The 16,421-nt window shown below is 37.8% G+C and overlaps 1 protein-coding gene across 1 annotated transcript in view; it reads left to right on the forward strand.

Moving 5' to 3' along the window:
- The first annotated feature begins 3,215 nt into the window (after positions 1-3,215).
- The window catches only part of LMNTD1 (lamin tail domain containing 1), a 53,839-nt gene continuing 40,633 nt past the window's right edge, over positions 3,216-16,421 (forward strand). The window contains exons 1-2 of the mRNA XM_064285170.1: positions 3,216-3,840; positions 6,256-6,451. Coding sequence (XP_064141240.1) covers positions 3,492-3,840; positions 6,256-6,451 — 545 coding nt within the window. The 5' untranslated portion in view covers positions 3,216-3,491. The remainder of the gene's footprint in view (positions 3,841-6,255; positions 6,452-16,421) is intronic.

A 16,421-nucleotide genomic window follows, 5' to 3' on the forward strand; every position in this document is an offset into this window, starting at 1 on the left:
TCATCTTAAAAAGAAAATCTACCTTGAACGGTAGCTATATTCACTATTTAACTCCATGATTTGCGTTCCTAGGAAAGAAAGGAGTCTTCTAGTCAAGATGAAAGAGAGGCAAACCATTAAGGAAACTTTGGCAACCCAACAGAGTGAAGTCCCTGATAAAATGGAGAAACAAACCCGGTAAGGATGGCAGAAATAAGAGGGTCTGAGTATTAGAGAGAAAATGATGGAGTATTTGACCTATTTTGCTTTAAAATATCTTATGTAGTAGTTAAAATCGATTCCAAAAATTTTTAAAGTAACGAACTATAACATACAAGTATTTCTTCAACCGCTGTTTCATAAGGTCCCAGTCTCTACATAGAGAAAATTCATCAAGACAAAGCTCCATCACATCAGACCTGATAGAGATTCCAAATCTCACATCTAACGTGTTAAGGCAACTTGCAGACAATTTCTTTAGAACTACTTCACTAACCTTGGGACAGAAAGTTACTAGAGAATTTTGGTTTTGGAAATGTCTAAATGAGGATGTTAAAAAAAAAAAAAGTCACTGTTGTTAATACTAACGTAAACCATTCTGTCAACGAAAGCATTAGCGTTGGTTTTTCCAGTATTTTCTAAAAAGTGGCTACTAGTATTGAGTATACATAATTTTAAAGCTATTGTTACTTTTGGACCTAGATATTTTATGGTTACTTTTCAGCCTAAGCTCATCCTATAGTATTTGTTCTTAGAGATCATCTAAGAAAAATGATTACTCTCAGTATTATCAGTGCAGCATCTCCCAAAATAACATTGAAACGCTGGAATTGAACTTTTATAACTGCACCTGGTTTAGCGCTAGTCAATTCAAGTGGAGCAAACTACCAAAAAGAAGTTTGGAAAATCCCATATGTTAAAGGAAATGCTAACTAAGCACTATGAAAAATCTCTCATCTTCCCAAAGGAAAACTTCAAACGCAAGAATCAAATGCTGCGCTGTATCAGGCAAGTCTGTTCTTGAAATATTTCAAGTTCTCCAAAGGTGTGTGCAGCCATCAAAAATTTCTTATTCAACTACAAAAATAAGAACATCCTATCGGAGCTCTTGTGGCACAGTGGTTAAGAGCTTGGTTGCTAACCAAAAGATCAACATTTCAAATCTACCAGCCGCTCCTTGGAAACTCTATGGGGCAGTTCTACTCTGTCCTATGTGGTTGCTATGAGTCAGAATTGACTTGATGGCAATGGGTATAGCCCTGGGCCAGTTTTCTTTGCTCACAACATTTGTGAAGGCTTGTGGGGGATCTTTTGTGGAGTTAAATTTATCTGGAAACACTATTGTTTTACCAAGGAAGAAAAAAATGGGGTTTGTAAAATGAACATGGTGAAAAGATATAGTGAGTCTGTCTGTAATGAAACCCAGATGTGAGGAACTTTCAAAGAGAAAAGCACTTCCTGCTTGCTCTAGCCGGTGTCAGGGAGAAGTCATGTCATATGATCCTGTCTCAGGTTGGACAGGGCTGAAATATCTGTAATTTGACAATCTGCCTCTGTAGCCTCCTTCCCACTACTACTGCAGTCATACTTAAGAGTGTATCTTCAGAAGTTAGGGCTTTTCTGACAAATATGAGTGCTTGCGGTGTGAGAAGAATGGTAAATGCTTATACTTTTTGATTACGGAGTTTCAGGGAAATGCTTTAACACGGGACTTAAGTACAAACTAACTAAGCGCTGCGTTAGCAGTAATGAAATTTTCAAAGCCCATGCCATTTAATTATATGTTAAAAAAAAAAAAAAAGTTGCCTGAGATAGATATGCCATCTAGTTTCAAGTACAAAGCTCTCCAGATAAAAGAATTCTGATGAAAGAACTTCCAAATTATAGAACAAAATGGTGGTGAATACTTCCTTGTTCAGCAAAGAGATCAAAACAGAGGCAATTTATGGAAGCAAAATACTTTTTTCATGACTTAGAGTGCATAGATATGACCTCTATAAAGGGGGTAGTTAAGCTGACCATTTGTCCATTTTTTCAGAGAACTAAACACAATTCAAACATTAAAAATACATACACATGCACACAGTACACACACATGCATACATGAATGCATGCGCACACACACGTACACATAGATTTCTGGGATCACTGGGAAGAGTCTCACCTGTGTCCTACCATAAAATGAGTTGTCATAAGTCTTTTCACGGACCATGCCATGAGCATACTGTTTAATTTGTAAAATAGTTGCATGCTAGTTTAGGGATATTCTTCAAATGATTGCACACTAGTTAGCAAACATTTTTACATTCATTTAAAAAAAGGAAAATCTTGGATTATAGTAAGATTCACTTTAAAAATAGTATCTGGATGAAGAACACCAAAGATATAAGGTAATTATGAGCCCAAGAGACAGAAAGGACCACTTAAACCAGAGACTACATCAGCCTGAGACCAGAAGAACTAGATGGTGCCCAGCCACAACCAATGACTGCCCTGACAGGAAACACAACAGAAAACCCCTGAGGGAGCAGGAGAGCAGTGGGATGCAGACCCCTAATTCTCGTAAAAAGATCAGACTTAATGGTCACACTGAGACTAGAAGGACCCCAGAGGTCATGGCCGCCAGACCTGTTAGCCCAGGACAGGAACCACTCCCAAAGCCAACTCTTCAGACAGAGATTGGACTGGACTATGGGATGGAAAATGATACTGGTGAAGAACGAGCTTCTTGGATCAAGTAGACGCATGAGACTTTGTTGGCATCTCCTGTCTGGAGGGGAGATGAGAGGGTGGAGGGGGCCAGAAGCTGGCCGAATGGACACAAGGAGAGAGAGTGGAGGGAGGGAGTGTGCTGTCTTATTGGGGGGAGAGAAAGTAGGAGTGTAAAGCAGGGTGTATAAACATTTTTGTATGACAGACTGACTTGATTTGTAAACTTTCACTTAAGGCACAATAAAAATTAATTTTAAAAAAGTATCTGGAAACTAAGTCTTCCTTCTCCTTCCTACCTACCATTCCCTTCAACATACGCACATACACATAGGTGTACACATGTGTACTGTATTTATAGATACTAATTTGCAGAGGTCATTTAAAAGCAGACATTAATTCTAGAATCTATTTTTTTAATTAATATAGCAGGAACTGAAGGAAAAAAAAGGTATACTAAAGAATGCCATATTGAATGGGAATTGAATCATGTTTGTGTATTAATGAAAAGTTGAATATGATATAAGTGAAAAAGTGGGATATAAAGTAGTTCATAGCCTCTTAATTTTGAGTAGAAAGTGCATGAAAAAGCCTGGGAGGGAATGGTGGAAGTCTCTGGCTGGTGACATTATAGTGATTTTTATTTTCTTCTTTCTACTCTTACATATTTTCAAAAACACCTAAAATAAGAATTTATTACTTTCTAAATAGAAAATAAAAGAATGTAGTAGACACTAAAGTATTTTATTTAGTTGGTTAAAATTAGAAATATAAGATGTTATTGTGCCTGTGTTAGATGTATAATGCCTTTGAAAAGCAGAACCCTAAGTAATACCGATACCAGTGCCTTTTGTGTTCAGTCTATTCAGCCTGACTTTCTTACTTTGTTTATTATAATAATTTTTGTTCACAGAAAAGAAGACAAACAGGAAGCTTCCTCATCAATGACACAGCGATCTTTTGTTCATTTTTTTCCAACACGGTTATCTTCCGATGACACGACGTTGCCATTTTCACGGTCCTTATCCCATGAAATGCCTCTCAGTTGCTATGTGTCTAGCTCTCAGATTAGTGGATTAACTACATCAACAAGTGAAGCAAAGGCTTCTAAATCTAGTCCAATGAACCATCCCAAAATAGAAAACAGCTTGGGTAAGCAAAACATGTGCTAAATATTTTTAGACTATTTTTAGAGCATACTTTTCAATTGATTCTTTATGTGCCTAGAAGCCAGAATGATGTTTTCTTGTTTGTTCCCAATAATGCTAATTGTTAATATCATATACACAGCAACTTGACTATGGTCATCACTGACCCTAGCATTGAGTTTTGTATTCAGGCCACATAAATGCATGTGCCCAAATATATCAGTCTCATGATTAAGGTATCTTGAGTTATCATGATGGTTCATGGATTAACTGATAATATACTCTAGAACTGCTAGAGAATTAAAAATTCTGATGTATAACATTAACTTTTCTTCCTTTGCATGCAACCAGGATGATTAAGCAATGCCACGTATATTTTGTGCCTTTAGAAGACTTATGGATTAAGTTAGAAAAAGACAGATAGATTTAAATTAAAAAAGAAAAGGTATATAATAAAGTAATGGAGAAAAAAGGGGGAAATCATAAGAATAACTTGGAGGAGAGAAAAAATGGTACTATGGTAGAAAGAAGTAAAGTTTTGAGGGTTAACAAAAATGTACTCAGCAAACTCACACTATAGGATGTTTGTTCGACATCATGTTTAGGGAAGTTTGAGAGTATTTTATCATGGTTTACTGAAAAGAAAAAAAAAACTGTCCTTGGAAACACCTAGCACAAAGCCTAAAAAAAAAAAAAACTAGCACGTAGTAAATAATAACAGTTGTGAATCTGAACATAGTTTTGAGCACCTTCTCTTAGAATAGGTTGGATTTGGGGTCTGTATGTCAACTACTAGTCAACTGACAAGTTTCAAAGATGGTAGAAAAAAACCTTCCCATGATTATCTGGTGCCTCCATTTTCTTCTACCATCTGTGGACATTTACAACCTGGCTACTTCTCTCTATATCTCATTTTATTTCTTGTATCTTCCCAAGCGTTTGAGTTACATATGGTTTTGTCCTACCTCCATTATAGTCATATTCCCTATGCTTCATTGCCTGTATGTCTAGGAAATTTTTCAAAGAAGCCTCCTAAGTTTACACTGGTCTCTAGTCACTGACCTGTGCTTAAAACTGCAAATACAAATTTTAGGTACAGGGAGGGAAGTTTCCATCTTTTGGCATTATATCATCATGACATATGTTCTATATTTGGCTTAAACTGTGAAAGCTCCTAGTATTGGGGGAAAAACAAAATACTGTGGCTTCCCCTTACAAGCTGAAAGCTGGATTTGGGTGTAGTCATCATCTTCAGTTATATAGATTCTGCTTTTGTAGATAGATAACTGGGTCCTTGGACACTTACTGCATTTGGTGCATTTCCATCTATTGCTAGGGCCAAAATGAATATCTTTTTTCCCTTTGAAACGCAACATCTTCCAGCCCTAGGGATGTGCTGCTAAGAAGGATGCTGGACACTCTCCTTTCTCAAGGGAATTTAAGGATTAATTAAATACTCATTTGACTGGAGTGAACTAATCTAATTCCAAAAGTTCCTTCTAAATATAATACTTTGAGGAATCCTCTTTAAGAACGTTGATTTTATCCTTTTAACCTTTCCCCTGCTTTGGTTTGTTAAAGATATAAGAATCGAAAGCAAACTCTAGACCTGTCTTAGTTAACCTTTGATGATGTTGGATCCGATGTCACATTAACCAAGCCCTGTACATTGACTGTATGGCAATAGGTTTGGTTTTTTGGTTTTGGTACTACAATAATAAACAAACAAAACAAACAAACCTGTTGCCATCAAGTCGATTCTGACTCATAGTGACCCTAGAGGGCAGGGTAGAACTGCCCCATAGGGTTTCCAAGGAGCAGCTGGTGGATTTGAACTGCCAAACTTTTGGTAAGCAGCCAAACACGTAACCACTGCATCACCAGGGCTCCACTACCATAATAAAGAAAACCGTAATAGTTGTCATTTATTGAGTACCTGCTAAATATCAGATACTGTGCTAGGCACTGGTGGCACAGTGGTTAAGCGATAGGGTTTCCAAGGAGCGACTGGTGGATTCAAACTACCGACATCTTGGTTAGTAGCATGAGCTCTTAAGCACTGCACCACCAGGGCTCTGTATTTATAATTAACATAATCAAATTAGGGAGACTCAGATGTTTTACCTACTCAAAATTTTATGATGTTTCTAATAGTACAACTAAATAATCTAACAGTCCTTATGAAATAATCTCTAGGAATTCAGTATGTCACTAAAAATATTCACTTACTGGTTGTTATTTTATAGTCTTGTCTTTAAAACTTCTAATTATTCTCATTGAGTTTGACAGTGACAGTAAAATGTATAAAAAGAATATAGTTTTATAGAAGCAGGGAGGAAAATATAAGTGATTTGGGTTATTTTAATATCCTTTTATTTACTTCTCTCTCGGTTACTTCTCTCCTCTGTTTCCCTGAAAGGAGTCAGCAGTTGCACAGTTCCAAAGAAACAGACCCCATTCCTTGCTTCTGAGGCCTCTGTGATTGGGGAAGGGGAGGATTATTTCCATTCCCTGTTTGGTGACTCAAAGAAAATTATTACATGCTCAAGCCACCTGGAAAAAACTTGGAAGCACTTTCCTATGGTTCTTGATGAAGTTGGTCACTTTAGATCCAGGTACACATTCTATTTGAACTATTTAATATTTTCTATTGGGGGTATTGGGGGTACATTGGGGGTAGGAACAATAAATCAGTAGGAAATAAAGTTCTAATTTGTTGGTAGATCCATACTTTGATCTTAAAACCCTAAGCATTTCATTGAAATATAACTATTTCATGTTCTGAGAAATTAAAAACAATTGATCAAAAACAAATTCAAAGTCAAAGACCCAAATGTGACAACTGCAACCATAAAATTCTTGAAAGAAAATATAGGGGTGTGCCGTGGGACTTAGTTTTTAATGATAGACTGTCAGATATGACAACAAAAGCACAAGCAGCAAAAGACAAAATTGATGAATGGGACCTCATAAAAATAAAATATTCTTTTTCATCAAAGGACTTTACCAAAAAGGGAAAAGACAACTTACAGATTGGGAGAAAATTTGGGGGAGCCATATATCTAATAAGGGTCTAGTATCCAAAATATATTATTTTAAAAAAAAGTTTTACAACTTAAAAACAACAACAAAAATCAGAAAATGGGCAAAGGACCTGAACAGACATTTCACCAAAAAGGATATTCAAATAGCCAATAAGCACATGAAAAGATGCTCAAAGTCTTTAGCTATTACCAAAAATTCTGACTCATAATGACCCTATAGGACAGAGTAGAACCACCCCGTAAAGTTTCCAAGGAGCCCCTGCTGGGTTTGAACTGCTGACCTTTTGGTTAGCAGTCATAGCTCTTAACCGCTATGGCACCAGGGTTTCCCATTAGCTATTAGAGAGATGCGAATCAAAATTATAATGAGGAGGAGGCGAGACCGAGATGGCTGACTAGGTAGAAGCTTCCGCTTATCCCTCTTGCAACAAAGACTCGAAAAAACAAGTGAATCGATTATATACAGGACAATCTATGAACCCTGACCATCAAACACAGAACTAAGGAGTTGACCTGAGTGACAGGGAAGCAAAAAGCCACATGCTGAAGCAGTGACCACTTGCAGAGTCAGTGTGCCACGCTGCAGCCTAGAGCACTTGCAGTTCCCTGGTGCCAGAGTGGTGGGGCTGATTGTGGCTTAATGAGATGGGGCAAGCACGGACATAGGCCTAACTCCCGGGATCATCCTTGGAGGGGACCCAGCCAGCACACACAGGCTGCACACTGACGCAGCTGATGGGCAAACGAAAAACCATGGGAAGAAGTGACTGGTTTTGGAGCCTGGAGCACAGCATCCCGAACAGGAAACCTTGGCACTGGGCTTTGGACTAAGCGCGGAAGAGCTGATCACAGCTTCCTTGCAGCCCTAACCTTCAGGAGCAGTCTCAGCAGGAATGCAGCCAGGGCACACCCCTCTGGAATCTCAGAAAAAACAGTCCTCACCAGACAAGATAAGTAACTTTGTCTATCTTGCCACTCCTATCTATCTGATCCCTCCCCTCCCTGCCCCAGCCAGCTTCATTAACATTGGAATTCCCTGGGCCAGGAATTCCCTGGGCCAGAGAGTGAGGTGCACTGCCTGTTTTTTTTCTTTCTTTCTTCTTTCTTTTCTAACCCATTCTCCTGGCCTAAGAAAAGCAGCATTTAACAATCAAAGGAAAAATCCTCCCCTGACTTCCCTAAACTGGAATAACAATACAGAATCAGCTCCATCCAGGCATGAGAGACCCGCAGTCTTTGGCTTTCATCCCTACAGGTAACCAGGTGGCTATTATAATGCAAAGGTAATTCTGATAGAGATCTGACTGTAATTGTTTTAGCTGAGCAGTGGAAAGGTAAGTTTTGGAGGTCAGATACCTCTCTACCTATTAAACAGATCCCTCACTGATCCACACCAGGGAACAGAGGGCTGACGCTCCACCCACACCACCTAGCCACCTTCTAAAGGGGTCTGAGGATAGTGACACCTACCCATCTATAAAAGTACAAGCATTGGGTGCCTAAGGTACAGCTGAGCGCTCTAGAGAATAAAGCCACTCCTACCTCACTGACACGTGGGGGAAGGCTGTCAGCATGCTGCCCTCCTTGGAGTGTGACCCCCTGCCACTACTAGAAACTGACTCATACAACCATCACCACTACTCCTCTAAGTTAATAAGTGAGAGCCTATGCCACAAACTAGGTGACCCGCTATCAGGATACCTGAGCTGATTCTATTCAAGAATAGTGAATGGACTCATAGGCTTATATACCTGGTAACAGCTCAGACCAGCTGGTAACAGGACATAAATGATTCAAAAGCTACAGCAATCAAGATAGAGCAATCTAGTAGCCCATCTGGGTGTATTGTAACAAAACAGGAAGATAAGACTCAGTGAGCAAATATGAAAGAAAACATTACAATATCTTACAGATGGCTCAGAGACAGCAGTCAATATCAAATCACATAAAGAAGCAGACCATGATTGTTCTACAAACACCCAAATCAAAGAATCAAAATCATTCCCGGACATAGATACATTCCTGGAATTGCCAGATGTAGAATATAAAAAACTAATATACAGAATACTTCAAGACATCAGGGATGACCTCAGAAATGAAATAAGGCAATCTACAGAAAAAGCCAAAGAACACACCGATAAAGCAGTTGAAGAAATCAAAAAGATTATTCAAGAACATAGTGAAAAAATTAATAAGCTGCAAGAATCCATAGAGAGAGAGCATTCAGAAATCCAAAAGATTAACAATAAAATTACAGAATTAGACAACTCGATAGGAAGTCGGAGGAGCAGAATCGAGGAATTAGAATGCAGAGTGGGGGACCAGGAGGATAAGGCAATTGACACCAATATAGTTGAAGAAAAATCAGATAAAAGAATTAAAACAAATAAAGAAACCCTAAGAATCATGTGGGACTCTATCAAGAAGAATACCTTGCATGTGATTGGAGTTCCAGAACAGGGAGGGATAACAGAAAATACAGAGAGAATAGTTGAAGATTTGTTGGCAGAAAACTTCCCTGGCTTCGTGAAAGATGAAAAGATATCTATCCAAGATTCTCATCGAACCCCATATAAGATAGATCCCAAAAGAAAATCACCAAGACATATTATCATCAAATGTGCCAACACCAAAGATAAAGAGAGAATTTTAAAAGCAGCCAAGGATAAACGAAAAGTCACCTACAAAGGAGAATCAATAAGAATATGTTTGGACTACTTGGCAGAAACCATGCAGGCCAGGAGGCAATGGGATGACATATATAGAGCACTGAAAGAGAAAAACTGTCAGCCAAGAATCATATATCCAGCAAAACTCTCTCTCAAATATGAAGGTGAAATTAAGACATTTACAGATAAACATAAGCTTAGAGAATTTGCAAAAACCAATTCAAAATTATAAGAATTACTAAAGGAAATTCTTTGGTCAGAAAATCAATAATATTAGATACCAACACAACACAAGGTCACAGAACAAAACATCCTGATATCAACTGAGATAGGGAAATCACAAAAACAAAATAAGATTAATTTTAAAAAAAATTGCTCAAAACAGGGAATCATGATGTCATTATGTAAAAGATTACAATAGTGAAAAAAGAGGGACTAAATACAGGAGGCATATATCTTACATATGGAGAGGAAATCAAGGTGATATAGAATGATATAAGTTAGGTTTTTACTTAGTCAAATAGGGGTAAATATTAATGTAACCACAAAGAGGTCTAACAATTCCATACTTCAAAATAAACATAACGACTCAGCAAAAATAAATTCAACTATTATGAAAAGGAGGAACACACATTCTACAAAGAAAAACTTCTCAGTACAAATGGAAAAATGAAATTGTCAACAACGCACAAAAAAAAACATCAAAATGACAGCACTAAACTCATATTTATCTATAATTACGCTGAATGTAAATGGACTAAATGCACCAATCAAGAGACAGAAAGTGGCAGAATGGATAAAAAAACAAGATCCGTCTATATGCTGCCTACAAGAGACACATCTTAAACTTAGAGACACAAATAAACTAAAACTCAAAGGATGGAAAAAAATATATCAAACAAACAACAATCAAAAAAGAGCAGGAGTGGCAATATTAATTTCAGACAAAATAGACTTTAAAGTTAAATCTACCACAAAAGGTAAAAAAGGACACTACATAATGATTAAAGGGACAATTTACCAGGAAGATATAGCCATATTAAATATTTATGCACCCAATGACAGGGCTGCAAGATACATAAAACAAACTTCAACAGAATTGAAAAGTGAGATAGACACCTCTACAATTATAGTAGGACACTTCAACACACCACTTTCAGTGAAGGATAGGACATCCAGTAAGAAGCTCAATAGAGACACAGAAGATCTAACTGCTACGATCAACCAACTTGACCTCACAGACTTATACAGAATACTCCACCAAAAAGCAGCAAGGTATACTTTCTTTTCTAGTGCACATGGAACATCCTCTAGAATAGATCACATATTAGGTCATAAAACAAGCCTTTGCAGAATCCAAAACATCGAAATATTACAAAGCATCTTCTCGACCATAAGGCCATAAAAGTAGAAATCAATAACAGAAAAACCAGAGAACAGAAATCAAATACTTGGAAACTGAACAATACCCTGCCCCAAAAAAGACTGGGTTATAGAAGACATTAAGGAGGGAATAAAGAAATTCATAGAATTCAACAAGACTGAAAACTTTTGGGACACAGCGAAAGCAGTGGTCAGAGGTCAATTTATATCAACAAATGCACACATACATAAAGAAGAAAGAGCCAAAATCAAAGAACTGTCCCTACAACTTGAATAAATAGAAAGAAAGCAACAAAAGAAACCATCAGGCTCCAGAAGAAAACAAATAATAAAAATTAGAGCAGAGTTAAATGAATTAGAGAACAGAAAAACAATTGAAACAGTTGACAAGGCCAAAAGCTGGTTCTCTGAAAAAATCAACAAAATTGATAAACCATTGGCCAGACTGACTAAAGAAATACAGGAAAAGAAACAAATAACCCGAATGAGCAATGAATGGGCCATATCACAACAGATCCAACTGAAATTAAAAGAATCATATCAGATTACTACGAAAAATTGTACTCTAACAAATTTGAAAACCTAGAAGAAATGGATGAATTCCTAGAAACATACTACCTACCTAAACTAATATAAACAGAAGTAGAACAACTAAATAGACCCATAACAAAAAAAGATTGAAAAGGTAAGCAAAAAACTCCCAACAAGAAAAGCCCTGGCCCTGACGGTTTCACTGCAGAGTTCTACCAAACTTTCAGAGAAGAGTTAACACCACTACTACTGAAGGTATTTCAAAGTATAGAAAAGGACAGAATACTGCCTAACTCATTCTACAAAGCCAGCATAACCCCGATACCAAAACCAGGTAAAGATAGCACAAAAAAAGAAAATTATAGACCTGTATTTATCCCTCATGAACATAGGTGCAAAAATCCTCAACAAAATTCTAGCCAATAGAATTCAGCAACATATCAAAAAAATAATCCACCATGACCAAGTGGGATTTATGCCAGGTATGCAAGGATGGCTCAATATTAGAATAACAATTAATGTAATCCACTGTGTAAATAAAGACAAGAACCACATGATTTTATCGATTGATGCAGAAAAGGCATTTGACAAAGTCCAACACCCATTCATGATAAAAACTCTCAGCAAAATAGAAATAGAAGGAAAATTCCTCAACATAATAAAGGGCATTTATAGAAGGCCAACAGCCAACATCATCCCAAATGGAGAGAGCCTGAAAGCATTTCCCTTGAGAATGGGAACGAGACAAGGATGCCCTTTACCACTGCTCTTACTCAATATTGTGCTGGAGGTCCTAGCCAGAGCAATTAGGCTAGATAAAGAAATAAAGGTCATCCAGATTGGCAAGGAAGAAGTAAAAGTATCTCTATTTGCAGGTGACATGATCTTTTACACAGAAAACCCTAACGAATCCTCCAGAAAACTACTGAAACTAATAGAAGAGTTCAGCAGAGTATCAGGATACAAGATAAACATACAAAAATCAGTTGGATTCCTCTACACCAACGAAAAGAACATCGAAGAGGAAATCACCTAATCAATGTCATTTACAGTAGCCCCCAAGAAGATAAAATACTTAGGAATAAATCTTACCAGAGATGTAAAAGACATATGAAGAAAACTACAGTACACTTCTACAAGAAACCAAAAGAGACTTACATAACTGGAAGAACATACCTTGCTCATGGATAGGTAGACTTAATATTATAAAAAATGTCTATTCTACCAAAAGCGATCTATACATTTAATGCAATTCTGATCCAAATCCCAACGACATCCTTTAATGAGTTGGAGAAACAAATCACCAACTTCGTATGGAATGGAAAGAGGCCCCAGATACATAAGGCATTACTGAAAAAGAACAAAGTGGGAGGCCTTACTTTACCTGATTTTAGAACCTATTATACTGCCACAGTAGTCAAAACAGCCTGGTCCTGGTACAACAACAGATACATAGACCAATGAGACAGAATTGAGAATCCAGATATAAATCCATCCACATATGAGCAGTTGATATTTGACAAAGGCCCCAAAACAGTTAAATGGGGAAAAGACAGTATTTTTAACAAATGGTGCTGGCCTAACTGGATATCCATCTGCAAAAAAATGAAACGAGACCCATACCTCACTCCATCCACAAAAACTAACTCAAAATAGATCAAAGACCTAAATATAAAATCTAAAATGATAAAAACCATGGAAGAAAAAATAGGGACAACGTTAGGAGCCCTAATACATGGCATAAACAGTACACAAAACATTATAAAGAATGTAGAAGAAAAACTAGATAACTGGGAGCTCCTAAAAATCAAACACCTATGCTCATCCAAAGACTTCACCAAAAGAGTGAAAAGACTACCTACAGACTGGAAAAAAGTTTTTAGCTGCAAAAACTCAAGTACAAAAAGACAAATAAGCCAATTAAAAAATGGGCAAAAGATAGGAACAGACATTTCACTAAGGAAGGCATTCAGGTAGCTAACAGATATATGAGGAAATGTTCATGATCATTAGCCATTAGAGAAATGCAGATCAAAACTACAATGAGATTTCATCTCACTCTAACAAGGCTGGCACTAATCCAAAAAAGCACAAAATAATAAATGTTGGAGAGGCTGTGGAGAGATTGGAACACTTATATACTGCTCGTGGGAATGTAAAACGTTACAACCACTTTGGAAATCGATTTGGCACTTCCTTAAAAAGCTAGAAATAGAACTACCATACGATCCAGCAATCCCACTCCTTGGAATATACCCTAGAGAAATAAGAACCTTTACACGAACAGAGATATGCACACCCATGTTTATTGCAGCACTGTTTACAATAGCAAAAAGATGGAAGCAACCAAGGTGCCCAGCAATGGATGAATGGATAAATAAATTATGGTATATTCACACAACGGAATACTACGCATCGGTAAAAAACAGTGAGGAATCTGTGAAACATTTCATAACATGGAGGAACCTGGAAGACATTATGCTGAGTGAAATTAGTCAGTTGGAAAAGGACAAATATTGTATAAGACCACTATTATAAGAACTTGAGAAATAGTTTAAACTGAGAAGAAAAAATTCTTTTGTGGTTTCGAGAGGGGGAAGGGAGGGAGGGTGGGAGGGGCATTCACTAATTAGTAGATAAGAACTACTTTAGGTGAAGGGAAAGACAGCACACAATACAGGGGAGGTCAGCACAATTGGACTAAACCAAAAGCAAAGAAGTTTCCTGAATAAACTGAATGCTTCAAAGGCCAGCGTAGCAGAGGCAGGGGTCTGGGGACCATGGTTTCAGGGGACATCTAAGTCAATTGGCATAATAAAATCTATTAAGAAAACATTCTGCATCCCACATTGAAGAGTGGCGTCTGGGGTCTTAAACGCTAGCAAGCAGCCATCTAAGATGCGTCAATTGTTCTCAACCTACCTGGATCAAAGGAGAATGAAGAACACCAAAGACACAAGGCGATTACGAGCCCAAGAGACAGAAAGGGCCACATGAACCAGAGAAAACATCATCCTGAGACCAGAAGAACTAGATGGTGCCCGGCTACAACCTATGACTGCCCTAACAGGGAACACAACGGAGAACCTCTGAGGGAGCCGGAGAGCAGTGGGATGCAGACCCCAAATTCTCATAAGACCAGACTTAATGGTCTGACTAAGACCAGAAGGACACTGGCGGTCATGGCCCCCAGACCTTCTGTTGGCCCAGGACAGGAACCATTCCCGAAGCCAACTCTTCAGACATAGATTGGACTGGACAGTGGGTTGGAGAGGGATGCTGGTGAGGAGTGAGCTTCTTGGATCAGGTGGACACTTGAGACTATGTTGGCATCTCCTGCCTGGAGGGGAGATGAGAGGGTGGAGGGGGTTAGAAGCTGGCAAAATGGACATGAAAAGAGAGAGTGCAGGGAGGGATTGGGCTGTCTCATTAGGGGGAGAGTAATTGGGAGTGTGTAGCAAGGTGTGTATGGGTTTTTGTGTGAGAGACTGACTTGATTCATAAACTTTCACTTAAAGCACAATAAAAATTATTAAAAAAAATATATCAGTTGGATTCCTCTACATCAACAAAAAGAACATCCAAGAGAAAATCACCAAATCAGTACCATTCACAGTAGCCCCCAAGAAGATAAAATACTTAGGAATAAATCTTACCAAAAATGTAAAAGACTTACAGAAAGAAAACTACAAGGTACTACCGCAAGAAACCAAAGGGGACCTACATAAGTGGAAAAATATATCTTGCTCATGGATAGGAAGACTTAACATTGTAAAAATATCTATTCTACCAAAAGCCATTTATATATACAATGCACTTCCGATCCAAATTCCAACGAAATTTTTCAACCAGGTGGAGAAACAAATCACCAACTTCATACGGAAGGGAAAGAACCCCTGGATAAGTAAAGCATTACTAAAAAAGAAGAACAAAGTGGGAGGACTCACTCTACCTGATTTTAGAACCTATTATACCGCCACAGTAGTCAACAGCCTGATACTGGTAAAACAGTCACATAGATCAATGGAACAGAATTGAGAACCCAGATATAAATCCATCCACATATGAGCAGCTGATATTTGACAAAGGCCCAGTGTCAGTTAACTGGGAAAAGACAGTCTTTTTAACAAATGGTGCTGGCATAACTGGATATCTATCTGCCAAAAAATGAAACAGGACCCATACCTCACACCATGCACAAAAACTAACTCCAAATGGATCAAAGACCTAAACATAAAATCTAAAATGATAAAGATCAGGGAAGAAAAAATAGGGACAATATTAGGAGCCCTAATACATGGCATAAACAGAATACAAAACATTATTAAAAATGACAAAGAGAAATCAGATAACTGGGAGCTCCTAAAAATCAAACACCTATCCTCATCTAAAGACTTCACCAAGAGAGTAAAAAGAACACCTACAGACTGGGAAAAAAAATTTCAGCTACGACATCTCTGACCAGCGCCTGATCTCTAAAATTAACATGACTCTGCTAAAACTCAACCACAAAAAGACAAACAACCCTATTAAAAAAATGGGCAATGGATATGAACAGGCACTTCACTAAAGAAGGCATTCAGGCGGCTAACAGATACATTAGGAAATGCTCTCTCGATCATTAGCCATTAGAGAAATGTAAATCAAAACTACAAGGAGAGGCTGTAGAGAGATTGGAACACTTATACACTGCTGGTGGGAATGTAAAATGGTACAACCACTTTGGAAATCGATTTGGTGCTTCCTTAAAAAGCTAGAAATAGAACTACCATACGACCCAGCATTCCCACTCCTCGGAATACATTCTAGAGAAATAAGAGCCTTTACATGAACAGATATATGCACACCCATGTTTATTGCGGCACTGTTTACAATAGCAAAAAGATGGAAGCAACCAAGGTGCCCATCAACGGATGAATGGATAAATAAATTACTGCATAGTCACACAATGGAATACT

Source organism: Loxodonta africana, chromosome 4 (genome assembly GCF_030014295.1).
Source record: "Loxodonta africana isolate mLoxAfr1 chromosome 4, mLoxAfr1.hap2, whole genome shotgun sequence".
Taxonomy (NCBI): Eukaryota; Metazoa; Chordata; class Mammalia; order Proboscidea; family Elephantidae; genus Loxodonta; species Loxodonta africana.